Source organism: Sebastes fasciatus, chromosome 16 (genome assembly GCF_043250625.1).
Source record: "Sebastes fasciatus isolate fSebFas1 chromosome 16, fSebFas1.pri, whole genome shotgun sequence".
NCBI lineage: Eukaryota > Metazoa > Chordata > Actinopteri > Perciformes > Sebastidae > Sebastes > Sebastes fasciatus.
In genome coordinates this window covers 1,924,619-1,941,761 of record NC_133810.1, presented here as the reverse complement: position 1 = coordinate 1,941,761, position 17,143 = coordinate 1,924,619, and the positions used below count along the sequence as shown (strand labels likewise).

General features: G+C 37.1%; 2 protein-coding genes across 2 annotated transcripts; one reads left to right on the top strand and one right to left on the bottom strand.

Annotated features, from left to right (window-relative positions):
• Positions 1–639: 639 nt before the first annotated feature.
• On the bottom strand, positions 640–9,138 carry alg8 (ALG8 alpha-1,3-glucosyltransferase). Its single transcript, XM_074610919.1, has 13 exons — positions 9,018–9,138; positions 7,398–7,476; positions 6,852–7,045; positions 6,393–6,502; positions 5,805–5,872; positions 5,584–5,710; positions 5,245–5,348; positions 4,257–4,377; positions 3,915–4,054; positions 3,605–3,744; positions 3,332–3,429; positions 2,289–2,361; positions 640–2,166 (listed from the first exon to the last, which is right to left on the bottom strand). Exons 1-13 carry the CDS (start codon positions 9,098–9,100, stop codon positions 1,941–1,943), a joined length of 1,563 nt encoding a protein of 520 aa, XP_074467020.1. The 5' UTR covers positions 9,101–9,138; the 3' UTR covers positions 640–1,940.
• Positions 9,139–10,153: 1,015 nt separating this feature from the next.
• Positions 10,154–17,133, top strand: ccdc90b (coiled-coil domain containing 90B). The gene is made up of 9 exons (XM_074611308.1): positions 10,154–10,378; positions 13,928–14,047; positions 14,172–14,275; positions 14,488–14,589; positions 14,920–14,961; positions 15,118–15,189; positions 15,273–15,326; positions 15,424–15,538; positions 16,295–17,133. Exons 1-9 carry the CDS (start codon positions 10,303–10,305, stop codon positions 16,348–16,350), a joined length of 741 nt encoding a protein of 246 aa, XP_074467409.1. The 5' UTR covers positions 10,154–10,302; the 3' UTR covers positions 16,351–17,133.
• The last annotated feature ends 10 nt before the right edge of the window (positions 17,134–17,143 follow it).

Genomic DNA, 17,143 nt, shown 5'->3' with positions numbered 1-17,143 from the left:
AACTTTAAAAGAAAAGAACTCAAGAAAATCTCAGAAATTTGTGAAATTTTAAGGTCATAATATTAGGAAAAAAGAATTCTCTGAGATTAAAGTAACAAATTTACATTAAGAAAACTTGGATATACTCCAATATTAAAGTCGTAAATTTATGAGAGAAAACACTCAAATATTCTCCGATATTAAAGTGGTACATTTACCAAAAAAAAGTTCACAAATTTGCGAAATTATAAAGTCATAAATTTAGGAGAAAAAAAAATTATTTTCTGATATTAAAGTGGTAAATTTACAAGAAAAAAATGTGGATATTCTCTGAGATTAAAGTTGGAAATTTACGACAAAAAAACTGATATTCTTTGAGATTAAATTTTGAAATTTATTTTTTTATATTCTCTGAGATTAAAGTCCTACAACATCAGCACATCTGGAGATCCCTGGTTTTACCTGGACAGGTAGGACCTGAAGCTGTCAGATAAACGTAGAGGAGTTAAAGTACGATATTTCCCTCTGAGATGTCGTGGAGGAGAAGTAGAAAGTAGCATAACATGGAAATACTCAAGTAAAGCACAAGTACAGCACAAGTACCACAAATTTGACCTTAAGTACGGTACTAGAGTAAATGATGAAATAAACATACACAAATGGGATAAATTAATCTTTATTTTTATTTAAAAATATAGAAAAACAAACATCATAAAAGTCTTTCGGTTCTGTTTTGGTCCGCGTGTTGTTTTATCTATTAGAAACAGGAAGTAGTTCTTCACCTCTGAGCACTTTGTTTCTTCCACCTGGAGGTTTCACTTTTCATCAGTCCAGAAACTCCATGTTCTTGTAGCCATCGTTGAATTCTGGTACATAAAGTCTGCGTTGAGTTTCCACCGACTGAGACGTAGAAGTAAATGCACGGACCGGACATGAGTTGACGTGAAAATCGTGACGAGGAAACGTTTGGATCTTTTATGCTCCGTGCAGGTTTCTCCTCGCGGCAAACCGACATTCTCAAAGCTCCTCAAAGTTCTCCATTTTCTCCGCCCATCTCTGTCCGCGTAGTTAGAAAATGTTAGATATGCACGGACGACAAAAACCTGCCGTACGTAACCCCACGAAGGGTCGTGTCTGTCTTCAGACTTGTTTCGGATATTTTTCTGACTTTCTTTTGGAAATTTGGGGAATTTTTTTGACTTGAACTCTTTTACTTTATTAAACATTTTTTTCAGACATTATTCTCATTTTATTTTGGACAAAAGCCCTCACACATCCACATATCTGAAGGTCAGAGGTCAAGGGACCCCTTTGAAAATGGACATGATAGTTTTTCCTCGCCAGAATTTAGCGTAAATTCATTGCATTATTTAACCTCCTTCACGACCAGCTAGTGTGACATGATTGATACCGATGGATTCATCAGGTTTTCTAGTTTCATTTGATACCAGGATCTTCACTCTAGCTTTAAAACTGAACTGCTACAACCTATAAACAAGTTGCGTTAATGCGTTAAAGAAATTGGTGGCGTTAAAACAATTAACGTGTTATCACGTTAACATTTAACAGCCCTGTATAAAACATGATGTTATTGTAACTTTGATCGTGCTGTTATTGCCCGAACTAACTAGATGAGGATTGTTTGTTTTTGTCTTGTATTGATCATGATGCAGTCCAACAGGGTATAGATCATGTTAGCAACACAATCTGAGCCTGAAGACCAAAGTGTCGACAAATGTAAGAACAAAAGAGCTCGCCGGTTGAGTCCGACACCAGAACTGGTGCTTACGGTGGATGTTGTTGTCATGTGGTCTGTGTTTGGTCAATAATCCAGAAGAAGAAGAAGAAAACAGAGTGATTGGAAGCTCCTCCTCCTGACTGATTGATCAGCGTCTGGGTGCGTTGCTCAGCGGCACGTTGTTCAGGAGGGGATGTAGGTGTGTTTTCTAACCTTCGATCTCTCACAGCTGTTTGGGTTTCTCCTCCTGCCTCAGCAGGCTGACGTAAAGACGCAGGAAGGAGTGGCAGACGCCCACGGAGCAGTACGCCGAGGTGGCCAGCAGGGGGAGGAAGGGCAGCTTCTGTTGCCACGGCGACAGGGGGAAGACGACCTCGCAGGCGACCACCACGGCGAGCAGCCCCAGCAGGTAGACGGACTCCAGAGGACGGAGCAGAGAGCCCTGACCGCTGAGAGGAGAGAGAGTCGGTAATCTGATTACTGCAGGAGGGATCTCTGCAAAGCACTCTGGGTAGTGGAGTCTTTGTATATAACGTGTTATATTATATGTTCTACACAATGATGTGTTTACCTGTGAAGTTTCCTCAGAGCCGTGAACGAGTAGATGGTAAACATCAGCATCAGAACCACTTTGATGGGCAGCTCTGCAACACATTTAATAAACCTCATTATATTATAATATTCAGATACAACATCAGTAAGGACAATTACATTAATACCTTTTTTAATTATTTATTCATTTTTATTTTATTTATTCATTTTATTTTTTCTTGTTATTTTGTGTTTTGTTTTTATCCTTAATATTTTTCCTTTTTTATAAATCTATTTATTTTTATTTTATTTATTAATTCTATTTTTCTTATTTTGTGTTTTATTTTTATCTTATTCCTATCCTAATATTTTTTTCTGTTATTTTCTTTCATAATTTTTATTATTTCTTTTATTATTATTTATTCATATTTATTTATTCTTGTTATTTTGTGTTTTGCTTTTATCCTTAATATTTATACTTATATACTTATAATTATTATTTCTTTTTTTTTCTTTCATTCATTCATTTTCACCATTTATTATTATTATTTTATTTATTTATTTTTTTTCTTGTTATTTTGTGTTTTGTTTTTATCTTTTTATATTTCTGTTATTTTCTTTTATTCATTCATTTTCATAATTTTTCTTATTTTTATTGTTATTTATTTGTATTTTATTTATTTATTTTTTTTCTTGTTATTTTGTGTTTTGTTTTTTATCCATAATATTTTTATTTTTTATTTCTGTTATTATTTTATTTTTTTTATTTTCACTATATAATATATAATGATTGAAGGAATGATGTAAGTATGAAAAACATAATATGTAAGCAAATGTAAATTTATATCAACTCCTGCAATAAAATATAAAAAAAATTAAAAATGTACAAAAAATAAATAAAAATCAGCTGAAAGAATCTCAAGAAATCAGAGGTCAGAGGTCAGAGGTCAGAGGTCAGAGCTGATAGAACTAGAGAGAAGAAGAAGAAATATTTAAATCCAGTGGTGGAGGAAGTTCTGACTCCTCGTCCTCCACGTTTAGTTTCCTCAGATCAAACCTCCGTCTGTCCGTCTGGTGTTTTACCTTCGGGGGTGAAGAGCAGCGGGAACAGCGAGTAATGACCGGTGGTTGTCAGAACCAGGAAGATCCCAGCATCCTCTCTGCTCTCGACCGCCAGGATGCTACAGGAAGCAGAAACAGACCAAAAAAAACCTTCAAAACAAAAGTCACTTCACATTTACCTCCTCTCAGAATACACGGCGCTGATTCTGTAATCTGTGTATATAATATATACCTCTGAGGTGTCGGAGAGTAGAAGTATAAAGGAGCAGAAAATAGAAACAGTACTCGGCTGACCTGAGAGGCAGGATGGCGAGGAGGATGGCCTTCTCGTGGACGTGCCAGCCGAACATGAAGGAGCCCAGAGCGCAGAGCAGCAGGCAGCGCAGGAAACCACGAGCACCGCGAGGACGCCGCCAGATGGACGCCACCGCCGGCTGCAGAGAGGAAAAGAGACAGGAAACAGAGTTAGACCGCCCTCTGCCGTGGTACTGTATACTACTGCGTTTTACTGAACTCTACTGCGTTTTCGCTGCATATGAAGAATGAAAAGAGTGAAAAGTGTGAATGTGTGAAACGTTATCAGTCCCCGTTCGTTGTGACTCACCAGGATGGACAGCAGAGTGCAGACGAGTGTGATGGAGGGAGTGACGGAGGGGAGGACCGAGTGCTGAAACTCCTGAACCAACCCGCCCGTCATGGAGGCTCGAGGAAGCTCCGTCTCCTCCAGCAGCTTCAGACGAACACCTGAACAGGTAGATGAGTCCGTTACAGGCAAATCAATGTTCTGGCTTTGTTTGCTCCAAATAATACTTCACTTTTAACATTGTTTTCTTTCACTAATCACCAAAAATCTACAAATTGGAAAGTGGTAGTAGCAATTTACATTTGTAAAAACTGTAAAAATAAAAGTTAATAAGTGATCAGACGGGGCGTTACGGAGTCTCACCGAGCACCGCCAGGCTTTTGTCCAGCATGTTGTAGAGAGCCCAGATGTTTGGGGCCCAGTAGGCGTGACAGAGGCCCCGCTTGAAGGGGAAGAGACGGGACAGGACCTGAGGGAGCTGACCCTGGAATAAATAACATAATCTCAGAAACATAAAGTCAAACTGTAAAAGGTGTGCAGTAACTCCGGCCTGAAAGACAGGGTTTCTCCTGCATATAGAGAATTACGAGACAGCCACCTGAATTTCGTCCCGCCTCCAGCTCTTGACAAAACGCCGTTTGATGTTTTAATGTAGTTTCATACGCCAGCTGGCGTTTATAAATGCCGTGGTAAAGCCGCCTCTACATGTGTGCCTTAAAAGTTTCACAATGAACACAAGATCTTTTAGTAGATCTAGCCTCTTAAGTTTGCTTTCAAAGTAAACCAGATTGATTCATTTAACTTAAAATGTAATAAATCTTCTTCCGAGGGAGCATGACCCCCCCAGAGGGTCCGAGGTCCACCCACCACAGTCTCATAAAATCCTGGATTGTACCACCTCCGCCTCATTTTGAGCCAGGAAAAACACTGAAAGCGGTTACATTAAATCAAAATGTTCATATTTAAGAATCCCGGACGAGCCCCCAATTGTTACATTCCCCTCCGTTTAAGGTCCAGGGAAATATTTTTATTTACGTCAAATGCAGTGGCAGAATCAAGCGGCACGTGTGGGACGGCAGATATGAGCACCGAACTTGACTGCAGCTCTAACTGGCGCATCTTTAACGCAATTTCTGCCTCCAACTTTCTCAGTTCCAGCTACCTCCGGAGCTGAGAAAGTTAGTAAGGGAACTCGGCACAGGAACACAGTGCTACGGCTAACAGGAACTCTTTTGCATTAATACCTTCCCACAATCCTCTGCAACATTCCTGCACACAGCCCAGCGACACATTTCAGACTGAATTCTGTGAATTATTCTCCAACGTTTGTAGAGGAAGACTCTCCACTCACCATGGCAATGAAGGGGCCGAAGGAGAGAGCGCAGACGGAGGCCACGATGCCGCCCAGAGCCAGCAGACGGAGCGGACTGAAACTCCTCCACCGGACGGAACCGTCTGCACACAAACAAAAACACACAAACTCACTACACGATGAATTTAGAAGAACTCTCTAAGAGCTGGTTTTTGTTTGGACGGTGCCAAGTTGTTGATAGGTTGAGTGGACATCTACTGATCTGCTATCTCCCCCTAAAGACCCCCCTAAAAAGACTAGAACGGGTCTATTGTGGCTCTCAGAGGGTTAATCGTCTAACTTATCAACACTAAGAGTGAACAGGGGAGTGTGTCGTACCTTTGTTGTCCTGAGTGAAGCAGTAGCTCCTCAGCAGGTAGATGCCGTAGGCCGGAGCCACGTACAGGTAGATGTGCTTCAGGTTGAGCAGGATGGAGAACAGCAGCGCCCCCTGCAGGTGACGAGACTGTTGCAACACAGACAACAGAAGCAGTTCAAATGAAATCATTTTAGTTTTTATATTTTACATTTAGAGCTTCATCTGAAGTACGAGTCGGTACCTGCAGGTGTTTCGCCACCGACAGCAGCAGGAAACCAAACAGGAAGCCGTTATACTGGAAATGAATATCTGAGAGAAAACGTGAAGGACGTTTCATCGTGTTTATAGAGACGATCGAGGCTCAGAGCAGACGTCAACTTAACCACTAATACCAGACAACAATGCAAGAATATATTCATTATATGAAATTAAAGACTCATTCATTCATATTCATAACTATGTTTTCATTAGTGTATAATCAGCTAAAACTAAGAATCGTTGTGTTTTCGTTAGCTTAGAATGAGTCCTTCATATCTACACAGGGAGCGGGTCCTCTTCACGGAGTCCTCCATGTTTCTACAGTAGCCCAGAACGGACAAACCAAACTCTGGCTCTAGAGAAAGACTTTCATGTTTTTACGTTACCTGAAGGCCGCCGTATTTCTCCGACACGCTTGTGGAACTGCAGAGTGCTAAACCGTGGTAGTTCTTTATCGGCCTCCTGATGCAAAATGATCCCAAACTTCTGATTTAAGATGAACAGAAGCTAAAGAACATCCTGATTCTCTCTGATTGAATATTGTGTTTCTGGCGTCACAGCTGAAGGATACGGTCGACGATGAGGAGGCCGAAGTTCCAGAGCAGCAGAACAGCCAGGACGAAGGACGGGCGGTTCAGAACGTCCCGAGAGCCTTTCTGCTCCTGAACGCACCTGCAGCACCTGGAGGAGGAGGCAGCCAATCAGGACGAAGCTAAAGAAACACTGCATGTGGGACATTTTGTCTCGATGTACGAGACATTCAGTCAGTCGCTCATTTAATCACAATTCTGAGAGACACTTTGAGGAAAAGTCCCAGAATGACGTCGATGTTTCAACTTATTGTTTTTATTCTAATGTGATGTTAGAGAGCAGTTTGTTGTCTCTCTCTTCACTTTAATACAAACCACACTATTTTAATTGAGTTTTTATCTGAATCACCTTCGTGCTGTATAAATAAAACCGTCTCTGTGTGTGGGATGGATGAAGATTTAATAAGAGATAATAAAGGTTGAGTTGTGATCAGACTCACTCTCTGACAGCGTAGATGAAAACCAGATCGGTGAAGATGACCGACAGCCTCTGGAAGAGGACCGTCGACGGGCTGGCGTAGTTCAGGTTCTCCACCACCAGCATGTTTCTGTCGAAGTGCTGAGCCACGTGGGACAGACCGAACTCGAACCAGGCGAACAGGGGAGGGTAGTCCAACGTCCACTCGGACGTGTTCTGCAGGAACAAAACGTCATTATAGCTCACCAGTTAAAGCTGCAACACCGAAAGATAAATCAAATGTTTTGTGACGTGTGTACGCTGGCAAATAAGAGAGACATCTTTAAATTGTGGGATTTTTCTGAGGGGTTTGGCGTACACAGTTTCCAAAGTCTGTTGAGCTCAAATTACAATCTAATGAAAAAACGTAAGTGAAACCAATCTTCATGTCAGGCGAGGTGGCAAACGTCAGAATAAAAACACTACAGGAGACCTTGTGATGGTTAGAAAGATATTAAATCTACTCTCTGAGGGACACTTCCTGTCTGAAACAACAACAACAACACAATGACTCCTCCGTCATACTGACCTCATGGTACCACCTGGACACCGGCAGACTGTGTGTGATGGCCAACCAGTTCCTGTGCACCTCGAAGTCTGTGGAATGACTGACAGACAGACACAAAGGAAGATTAACAACAGTTCACTAACTCACTGGAGGCAAAGTCACACCAAACTCCATACAGAACACTGGCCTTTAATGTAGACTCACTGATTAGCAGATGTACAAGTCTGGTTTAATGTGACAAAGAGCTACACACCATCTGAAAAGCTCTCCGGTGGTAGACATGACTTGATATACGACAGAAATATTCAGACACCGACACAATAGTTAGACGTAGAATGCTATTTTGTTAACTTGTGTGATGAAATAACGGCCGTGTCAGATTATTGATTTGAGAAATAAAGCCACAAATAAAGTCAAAGCAAAGGAGTTTACAGTGTGGTGCTGCTTCTTGGACTGTATCAGCCCAGAATAAACCAGAGGTTATTATTGAATCAGTTAAGGTGTTAAACCGTGTTTTACAAAACATGTCTGTTGGCAAATTAACGAGCCCTCCTTAAAGTTCCAGTTTGTAACTTCTTCCAGGTATAAATCATTGCTGGTCGGTGTCTCATGGTCTCGCGTGTGTCTCCGCTGTTCAGACTCAGACTCCAACACAAACTCCAGTGAAGCACCAAACCCTCTTGGTTGTATCTAGTGAAGCTGTTAAACAGTGTTGGCCGCGGTCGGAGGACGCGGAGGAGACCGTAGCTTTGGTCTCCAGGACCGGAGTCTCTGCTGTACTCTGCTCCTCTGCTCCTCTGCCTGCCTTCACTCACACACCGCGCTCCTTCTCTCTCTCTCTCTCCACCTCTCACGTGCATGCTGCTCACTCCACACTGCAGAAGAGTTAGTTTAGCTCTGAGAATATCTAGTGAATGTTCAGTGGACGTTTGTGCAGAAATAACTGCTGCAGCTCCTCCAGACCAACAGAGGTTTCCCGTGTCTTGTGAAGTGACGGGGCTCTGCAGAGAGAAACGTTATCGTCTCCGACCAAAACTCCGGCGTCTCCCCCGTTCCCTCTGGCCGCGGTCGGGAGGCTGAGGCAGGAAAAGCCAACACTAGGATCAGCATTGATTCATGGAGAGACCTTGGTCTGGTCAGCTAACATTACTGCCAAGCAGCTGAAATATAGAGTGATATTGTGCTTTTAGCTGACGTGTGTCTCCTCACTGTGTTGAGCGATGCTCCTTCATGTCTATGTAGAGCGAGCACAAGCGCCAGCAACAGGACGCTGACTTTAGTTGACTTAACGGACACAGGTGAAGCTGTTAACAAGACATTTATGATTCTTACTAACAGGCCCTTTAAATGTTATTTTGAGTCTCTTTTCTGCCTTCTCGTTTTATTTGTTGTTGTTTTAGGTTTTGTTTCATCCCATTTGGAAGTTAATGTGTGCATATCTCAATGGATAGTTCAGATAAACTGATCAATCAGGTAGATGTGTTTGTGTTTCTCTTCAGTTCTCTGCAGCTGGATGCTAACATGCTAACATGCTAACAACCTGAGCAGCAGATCTTAGATTATCTATCTATAGAATGAATCAATCGCTCTGAAACTTCTCCACTAGGTGTAACAGGATCATAGTAAAGTATTCCCACTCACTAGGCGTTGATAAACAGACATTTGAGGAGAGAAACAGCCAAAGATAAAACTGGAAACCAGCTGCAGCTGTCAGCGGCGGCCATGACAGTGACGTGTACCTGTAAACTTTATTGACAGCTTCCGTGTCTGACACTGTGAAGACTGAACTTCCGGTTTAAATATATGTTATATTATATATACCAATATGTTAATAAATAATCATCGGAGAAAACGTACCAGCTGCTAAGTGATAATTTAATAGTTTATTTCGAGTTTTTATTTTTATTAAAAGTATTTTTTTTTTTTTTTATTTCAAAATGTCAGTATCCATGGTAACAGCAGAAAACATTAAAATCATTTACATACAGAAGAAACATAAACAAAGAGCTGTGACAAACATAAAAGGACAACAGAAATGAAACAAAACCAACATAAAATTTAAAAAAACACAATAAAAAAATAAAATAATAGATAATAATAAAAAAAGACCACGCGAATTATAAAAAACATTTTATATATATATATTATATATATTTATAATATAATTAAGAATGTATATATACACACACACACACATATATATATATATACATTCTTAATTATATTATCAACAGTGGTTGAAGAAGTATTCAGATCTTTTACTTAAGTAAAACAAAATAGCAATACAGTGTAGAAATACTCTGTTACAAGTAAAAGTCCTGCAATAAAAGTAAAAACATATTAGCATCTAAATATACCTAAAGTACCAACAGTAAAAGTACTCATTATGCAGAATAGCCCTTTTCAGACTAATGTCTATTACCTGTATATTATTGTACTATAATGATTGATGCATTAATGTGTTCATCACTTTAATGTTGCAGCTGGTAAAGGTGCAGCTCATTTTAATGACTTTATATACTGCTGGGTAACTTGTGAGTTTCACCATGAAGTTCTATATTTATCTATAATAATTATTATATTTTTTAATAATCTGTAAATTAAATTTCAGATAAATATAGTGCAGTAAAAAAAGTACAATATTTACCTCTGAGATGTAGTGGAGTAAAAGTAGACATTTTATTTTTAATTTTTGTATTTTTTGTCGTGTTGTTTCCGGTTATTTCACAGCGACCACAGTGATTCCGATAGTTCCTACAGTGCCTGAATGCAGCATCAGGCCGGATGTGACGTCCTCGAGCTGTGTAACTCTTTCCTGTCTGTCTGACTGACCTCCTGCATGGTGTAACCTAACAGAGACTGTTTCTCTGGTTTTAAACTGTTTTAACTGAACTTTACTGAAACTATTAACTCAACAGCTTCCAGGATGAACGCGCTGCAGCTGGTCAGAACCTGCAGAAGCTGCAGAACCTTTAATACATCCATGGTCAGAACCTGGAGAGGTGAGTTACTGTTTATAAACAGAGGAAGAAGAAACTGCTCCCTGACCGCAATGCACCCTGGGACCAGAGATGTGTTAAAAGTACTAATACTACACTATAGAAATACTCTGTTTCAGTAAAAGTACTAATACTACACTGTAGAAATACTCTGTTTCAGTAAAAGTACTAATACTACACTGTAGAAATACTCTGTTACAGTAAAAGTACTAATACTACACTGTAGAAATACTCTGTTACAGTAAAAGTACTAATACTACACTGTAGAAATACTCTGTTTCAGTAAAAGTACTAATACTACACTGTAGAAATACCCTGTTTCAGTAAAAGTACTAATACTACACTATAGAAATACTCTGTTTCAGTAAAAGTACTAATACTACACTGTAGAAATACCCTGTTTCAGTAAAAGTACTAATACTACACTATAGAAATACTCTGTTACAGTAAAAGTACTAATACTACACTGTAGAAATACCCTGTTTCAGTAAAAGTATTAATACTACACTATAGAAATACTCTGTTTCAGTAAAAGTACTAATACTACACTGTAGAAATACCCTGTTTCAGTAAAAGTACTAATACTACACTATAGAAATACTCTGTTACAGTAAAAGCACTAATACCACACTGTACTCTGTTACAGCAAAAGTACTAATATCAACCTGTAGAAATACTCTGTTTCAGTAAAAGTACTAATACTACACTTTATAAACAGTAAAAGTACTAATACTACACTGTATAAATACTCTGTTACAGTAAAAGTACTAATACCACACTTTATAAACAGTAAAAGTACTAATACTACACTGTATAAATACTCTGTTACAGTAAAAGTACTAATACTACACTGTAGAAATATTCTGTTACAGTAAAAGTACTAATACCACACTTTATAAACAGTAAAAGTACTAATACTACACTGTATAAATACTCTGTTACAGTAAAAGTACTAATACTACACTATAGAAATACCCTGTTACAGTAAAAGCACTAATACCACACTTTATAAACAGTAAAAGCACTAATACCACACTGTATAAACAGTAAAAGTACTAATACTACACTGTATAAACAGTAAAAGTACTAATACCACACTTTATAAACAGTAAAAGTACTAATACCACACTTTATAAACAGTAAAAGTACTAATGCCACACTGTATAAACAGTAAAAGTACTAATACCACACTGTAGAAACAGTAAAAGTACTAATACCACACTGTATAAACAGTAAAAGTACTAATACCACACTGTATAAACAGTAAAAGTACTAATACTACACTGTATAAACAGTAAAAGTACTAATGCCACACTGTAGAAACAGTAAAAGTACTAATACTACACTGTAGAAACAGTAAAAGTACTAATACTACACTGTATAAACAGTAAAAGTACTAATACTACACTGTATAAACAGTAAAAGTACTAATGCCACACTGTATAAACAGTAAAAGTACTAATACCACACTGTATAAACAGTAAAAGTACTAATACCACACTGTATAAACAGTAAAAGTACTAATACCACACTGTATAAACAGTAAAAGTACTAATACTACACTGTATAAACAGTAAAAGTACTAATGCCACACTGTAGAAACAGTAAAAGTACTAATACCACACTTTATAAACAGTAAAAGTACTAATACCACACTGTATAAACAGTAAAAGTACTAATACTACACTGTAGAAACAGTAAAAGTACTAATACCACACTGTATAAACAGTAAAAGTACTAATACCACACTGTATAAACAGTAAAAGTACTAATACTACACTGTATAAACAGTAAAAGTACTAATGCCACACTGTAGAAACAGTAAAAGTACTAATACCACACTTTATAAACAGTAAAAGTACTAATACCACACTGTATAAACAGTAAAAGTACTAATACTACACTGTAGAAACAGTAAAAGTACTAATACCACACTTTATAAACAGTAAAAGTACTAATACCACACTTTATAAACAGTAAAAGTACTAATACTACACTGTAGAAACAGTAAAAGTACTAATACTACACTGTAGAAACAGTAAAAGTACTAATACCACACTGTATAAACAGTAAAAGTACTAATACTACACTGTATAAACAGTAAAAGTACTAATGCCACACTGTAGAAACAGTAAAAGTACTAATACCACACTTTATAAACAGTAAAAGTACTAATACCACACTGTATAAACAGTAAAAGTACTAATACTACACTGTATAAACAGTAAAAGTACTAATGCCACACTGTAGAAACAGTAAAAGTACTAATACCACACTTTATAAACAGTAAAAGTACTAATACCACACTTTATAAACAGTAAAAGTACTAATACCACACTGTATAAACAGTAAAAGTACTAATACTACACTGTATAAACAGTAAAAGTACTAATGCCACACTGTATAAACAGTAAAAGTACTAATACTACACTGTAGAAACAGTAAAAGTACTAATGCCACACTGTAGAAACAGTAAAAGTACTAATACCACACTGTATAAACAGTAAAAGTACTAATACTACACTGTAGAAACAGTAAAAGTACTAATACCACACTTTATAAACAGTAAAAGTACTAATACCACACTTTATAAACAGTAAAAGTACTAATACTACACTGTAGAAACAGTAAAAGTACTAATACTACACTGTAGAAACAGTAAAAGTACTAATACCACACTGTATAAACAGTAAAAGTACTAATACCACACTTTATAAACAGTAAAAGTACTAATACCACACTGTATAAACAGTAAAAGTACTAATACCACACTTTATAAACAGTAAAAGTACTAATACCACACTTTATAAACAGTAAAAGTACTAATACTACACTGTAGAAACAGTAAAAGTACTAATACTACACTGTAGAAACAGTAAAAGTACTAATACCACACTGTATAAACAGTAAAAGTACTAATACCACACTTTATAAACAGTAAAAGTACTAATACCACACTGTATAAACAGTAAAAGTACTAATACTACACTGTAGAAACAGTAAAAGTACTAATACTACACTGTATAAACAGTAAAAGTACTAATACCACACTTTATAAACAGTAAAAGTACTAATACCACACTGTATAAACAGTAAAAGTACTAATACTACACTGTAGAAACAGTAAAAGTACTAATACTACACTGTAGAAACAGTAAAAGTACTAATACCACACTTTATAAACAGTAAAAGTACTAATACCACACTGTATAAACAGTAAAAGTACTAATACCACACTGTATAAACAGTAAAAGTACTAATACCACACTGTAGAAACAGTAAAAGTACTAATACCACACTGTATAAACAGTAAAAGTACTAATACCACACTGTATAAACAGTAAAAGTACTAATACCACACTGTATAAACAGTAAAAGTACTAATACCACACTGTATAAACAGTAAAAGTACTAATAAGAGTACTAATTAAGAGTAAAAAAACTAAAAACATACAAAGTGGTATCAATCTGAACATCTAAGAGAGGGAGAGGATTTTACTTAATGTCTAACTTTTCCTTTTTAAGGTTAACATGTTTGTTTTTGTGTGGCAGGTTTCCACGTGACGGCGCCCGCGACGACCTTTGACATGAGGAAGGTTGAACTAATGCCTCTGGAGCAGCGGAAGCTCACCTTCGACTCCCACTCCATGGTGACGGAGCTGGAGAGCAGCGGTCAGGAAATTAAACTCAATAAAAATAAGAAGCATCGATCGTCTTCTCCTGAGGAGTTATAAATCTGAACCTGTCCACCGTCTCTGCAGGTCGTCATTGACAACACGTTGTTTTTACGTTTCAGGTTTCGAGAAGCGTCAGGCGGAGCTGATCGTTTCAGCTCTCGTCACCCTGGCGACGGCCAACATGGACATCGTTTATAAAGACATGGTGACCAAATCACACCAGGTAGGAAGAGACAATTTAAACCAGTTAGATTAGTGTGTTTACACTTTCATTTTCATTAAAGTTTTCCACATTTGTAAACATACAAACCCAACAGATGTGTTAATAAACAGTCATACAAACCTAAAAATAAATAAATAAATAAAATAAAAGACTTGTTTGGGAGTTACCTTACAAACAGAGAGGACAACGTTTTCTTTTGTTGTTTCTTGGAGGAAATCGCGCTGCAGCAGATCATGGCTCACCTGGACTCCATCAGGAAGGACATGGTGATCCTGGAGAAGAGCGAGTTCGCCAACCTTCGCTCTGAAAACATGGTACGACGACACGTCAACATTTTACTTCTTTAATCGCATGAGTTCACATAAAAGTATCTTAGTTTACAGATATAAACTAAGATATACTTTATCTCTGTAAAGTATCTTAGTTTATATCTGTAAACTAAGATACTTTATCTCTGTAAAGTGTCTTAGTTTACAGAGATAAACTAAGATACTTTATCTCAGTAAAGTATCTTAGTTTATCTCTGTAAACTAAGACACTTTACAGAGATAAAGTATCTTAGTTTATTTCCCCAAACACAGGTATTTTCTGACATTTCCCAAAACTGATGTGAGTGATTATTTGAAGTTTTTATTTCCTTGTAGAAAATGAAGCGAGAGTTGGAGCAGCTGCAGAACAGACTGAAGGTCAGAAGGTGTTTTTATATTTTTATATTTAACTGCTGTGTCACTGTTGGTTTATAAGACTTCAGCTGTTTTAACTGTTTGTTGGAATATAAAGCAACGTTTTTTATAATCTACCGTATGTTGAGATATGTTTGATTTGTGGATGTTTGTGTTCAGGAGGAGAGTCTGAAAGTCCGAGCAGAAACCAAACTGGACATCAACCTGCAGAGCAGCCGGATCACTGACGGGGTGAGACGAAGACAAGAGAGAGGGACAACAGGAAGTTAGTTAGTTATAGTTAATTAAAAAAGTAAATGTTGTGTTTTTCTTAGTTTACTGAACAGGAGAAGAAGCTGATGGAGGCCAGTACAGACTTCCATCACAAGGTAAACGGATTGTATAATACCACCATCTCATCCCATGTGATTGGTTGTTGATGTGGCTGGTTGATGACATCACCACCGTGTGTCTCCCCGTGGTCAGAAAGCCGACCTCGAACACGACAACATGGAGATCAACAGGAAGATCGACCTGCAGGTGGCGTCGCTCAAAACCGTCCTGGAGTCCCTCAAACTGGAGACGGTCCGCTACCTCGCAGGTACACTGTCATATTAAACAGTACACTGATGTTCAACAGCAACATTTTACTAACATATTTAAGACATTATTTTTCGGTCATTTTATCAACATTTTACTAATATGTTTTTGACATTTTATTCATATTTTTAAGACATTTTTATTCATATTTTTCAGACATTTTACTAATATTTTTTAAAATATTACTAATATTTTTAAGACATTTTTCTAATATTTTAGGACATTTTTCTAATATTTTAAAAATGTTACTAACATTTTTAAGACATTTTTCTAATATTTTTAAGACATTTTACTAATTTTTTTTGGACATTATTTTATCAACATTTTACTTATATGTTTTGGACATTTTACTAATATTTCTCGGACATTTTATTCATATTTTTCGGAAATTTAAGAATAATATTTTTTGGACATTTAAAAAAAACTTAAAATTTGCTTGACAATAGAAACATTTCTAGTGTCTGCCACAAATCTTTGCATGTAAACTATTAATTAATAATTGATGCAGTATCACCAAACATAATATGGCGATACGCAAGTGCATAGATATTTTCTTACACCTCTTATTATAATAACAGATCGACATTTATTTGTCGATTATATTTTGTATCATTAATTTTTTTATTTTTAAAGTACAAGTACCTCAGTTTTGTACTTAAGTGCAGTTCTTGAGTAAAGATATTTAGTTGCTTACACAGAGAAGTGAGATGAAGTAGTTTTTGGTTGAAGGTGTTTTGTCTCCTGTGTTCGTCCACAGCGACGGTGTTCTCCTGCCTCGCCATCGCTCTGGGAGTATACCGCTTCTGGAGGTGAAGGATCCACCGTGAACTCGACGACACTGAGATCTGTGGAGTTTAAAAACCTGCTGCTGCTTCAAAATGTCACCACTTAATGTTTAAAGTAAAGTTTAACTTAAGTCGAAGTATTGCTGGCAAAATGTACTTAAAGGATCAAAAGTAAAAGTACTCAGTACGCAGAAGAATTGTAAGTACTGGTACTGTAAAGTACCTATAACACATGTACTCGAGTACTGTATATAAGTAGTGTCGAGGTATTTATACGTTACTTGAGTATTTCCATTTAATGCTACTTGATAATCTACATCACAACATTTCATTTACTTAAAAAAGTACCAGTACAACCGTGTAGAAATACTCTTTACAAGTAAACTGAATGATATTAAATGCAGGACTTTTACTTGTAACAGAGTACTTTTAAATTGTGGTATTACTACTTTTACTTAAGTAAATGTATTTCTTCCAACAGTAAATATTTCCCTCGTACATGTGGTGGGCTAGAGATATAAAGCAGCACGTAAAGGTACGAGTACCTCAGAAGTATACTTAGTTCACACTATCTGCATGAAGTAGTGAAAACATTTTTATATCCGTAACCCACGTTGCCATGGAAACATTTTATTTTATTGTCAGCACAATAACTACATATTTAATGAAGCTGTTTACTTTTATTTTTATTTGATTGTGATGAATCTGATGTTTCATTGATTGATTTAAATGTGTTTGACGTTAAGAATAAACTGATTCTCTGTTGGACGGTAGAATGAAAACACAAATAAAGATTTTAAATAAAAAGATATTTAAACGCA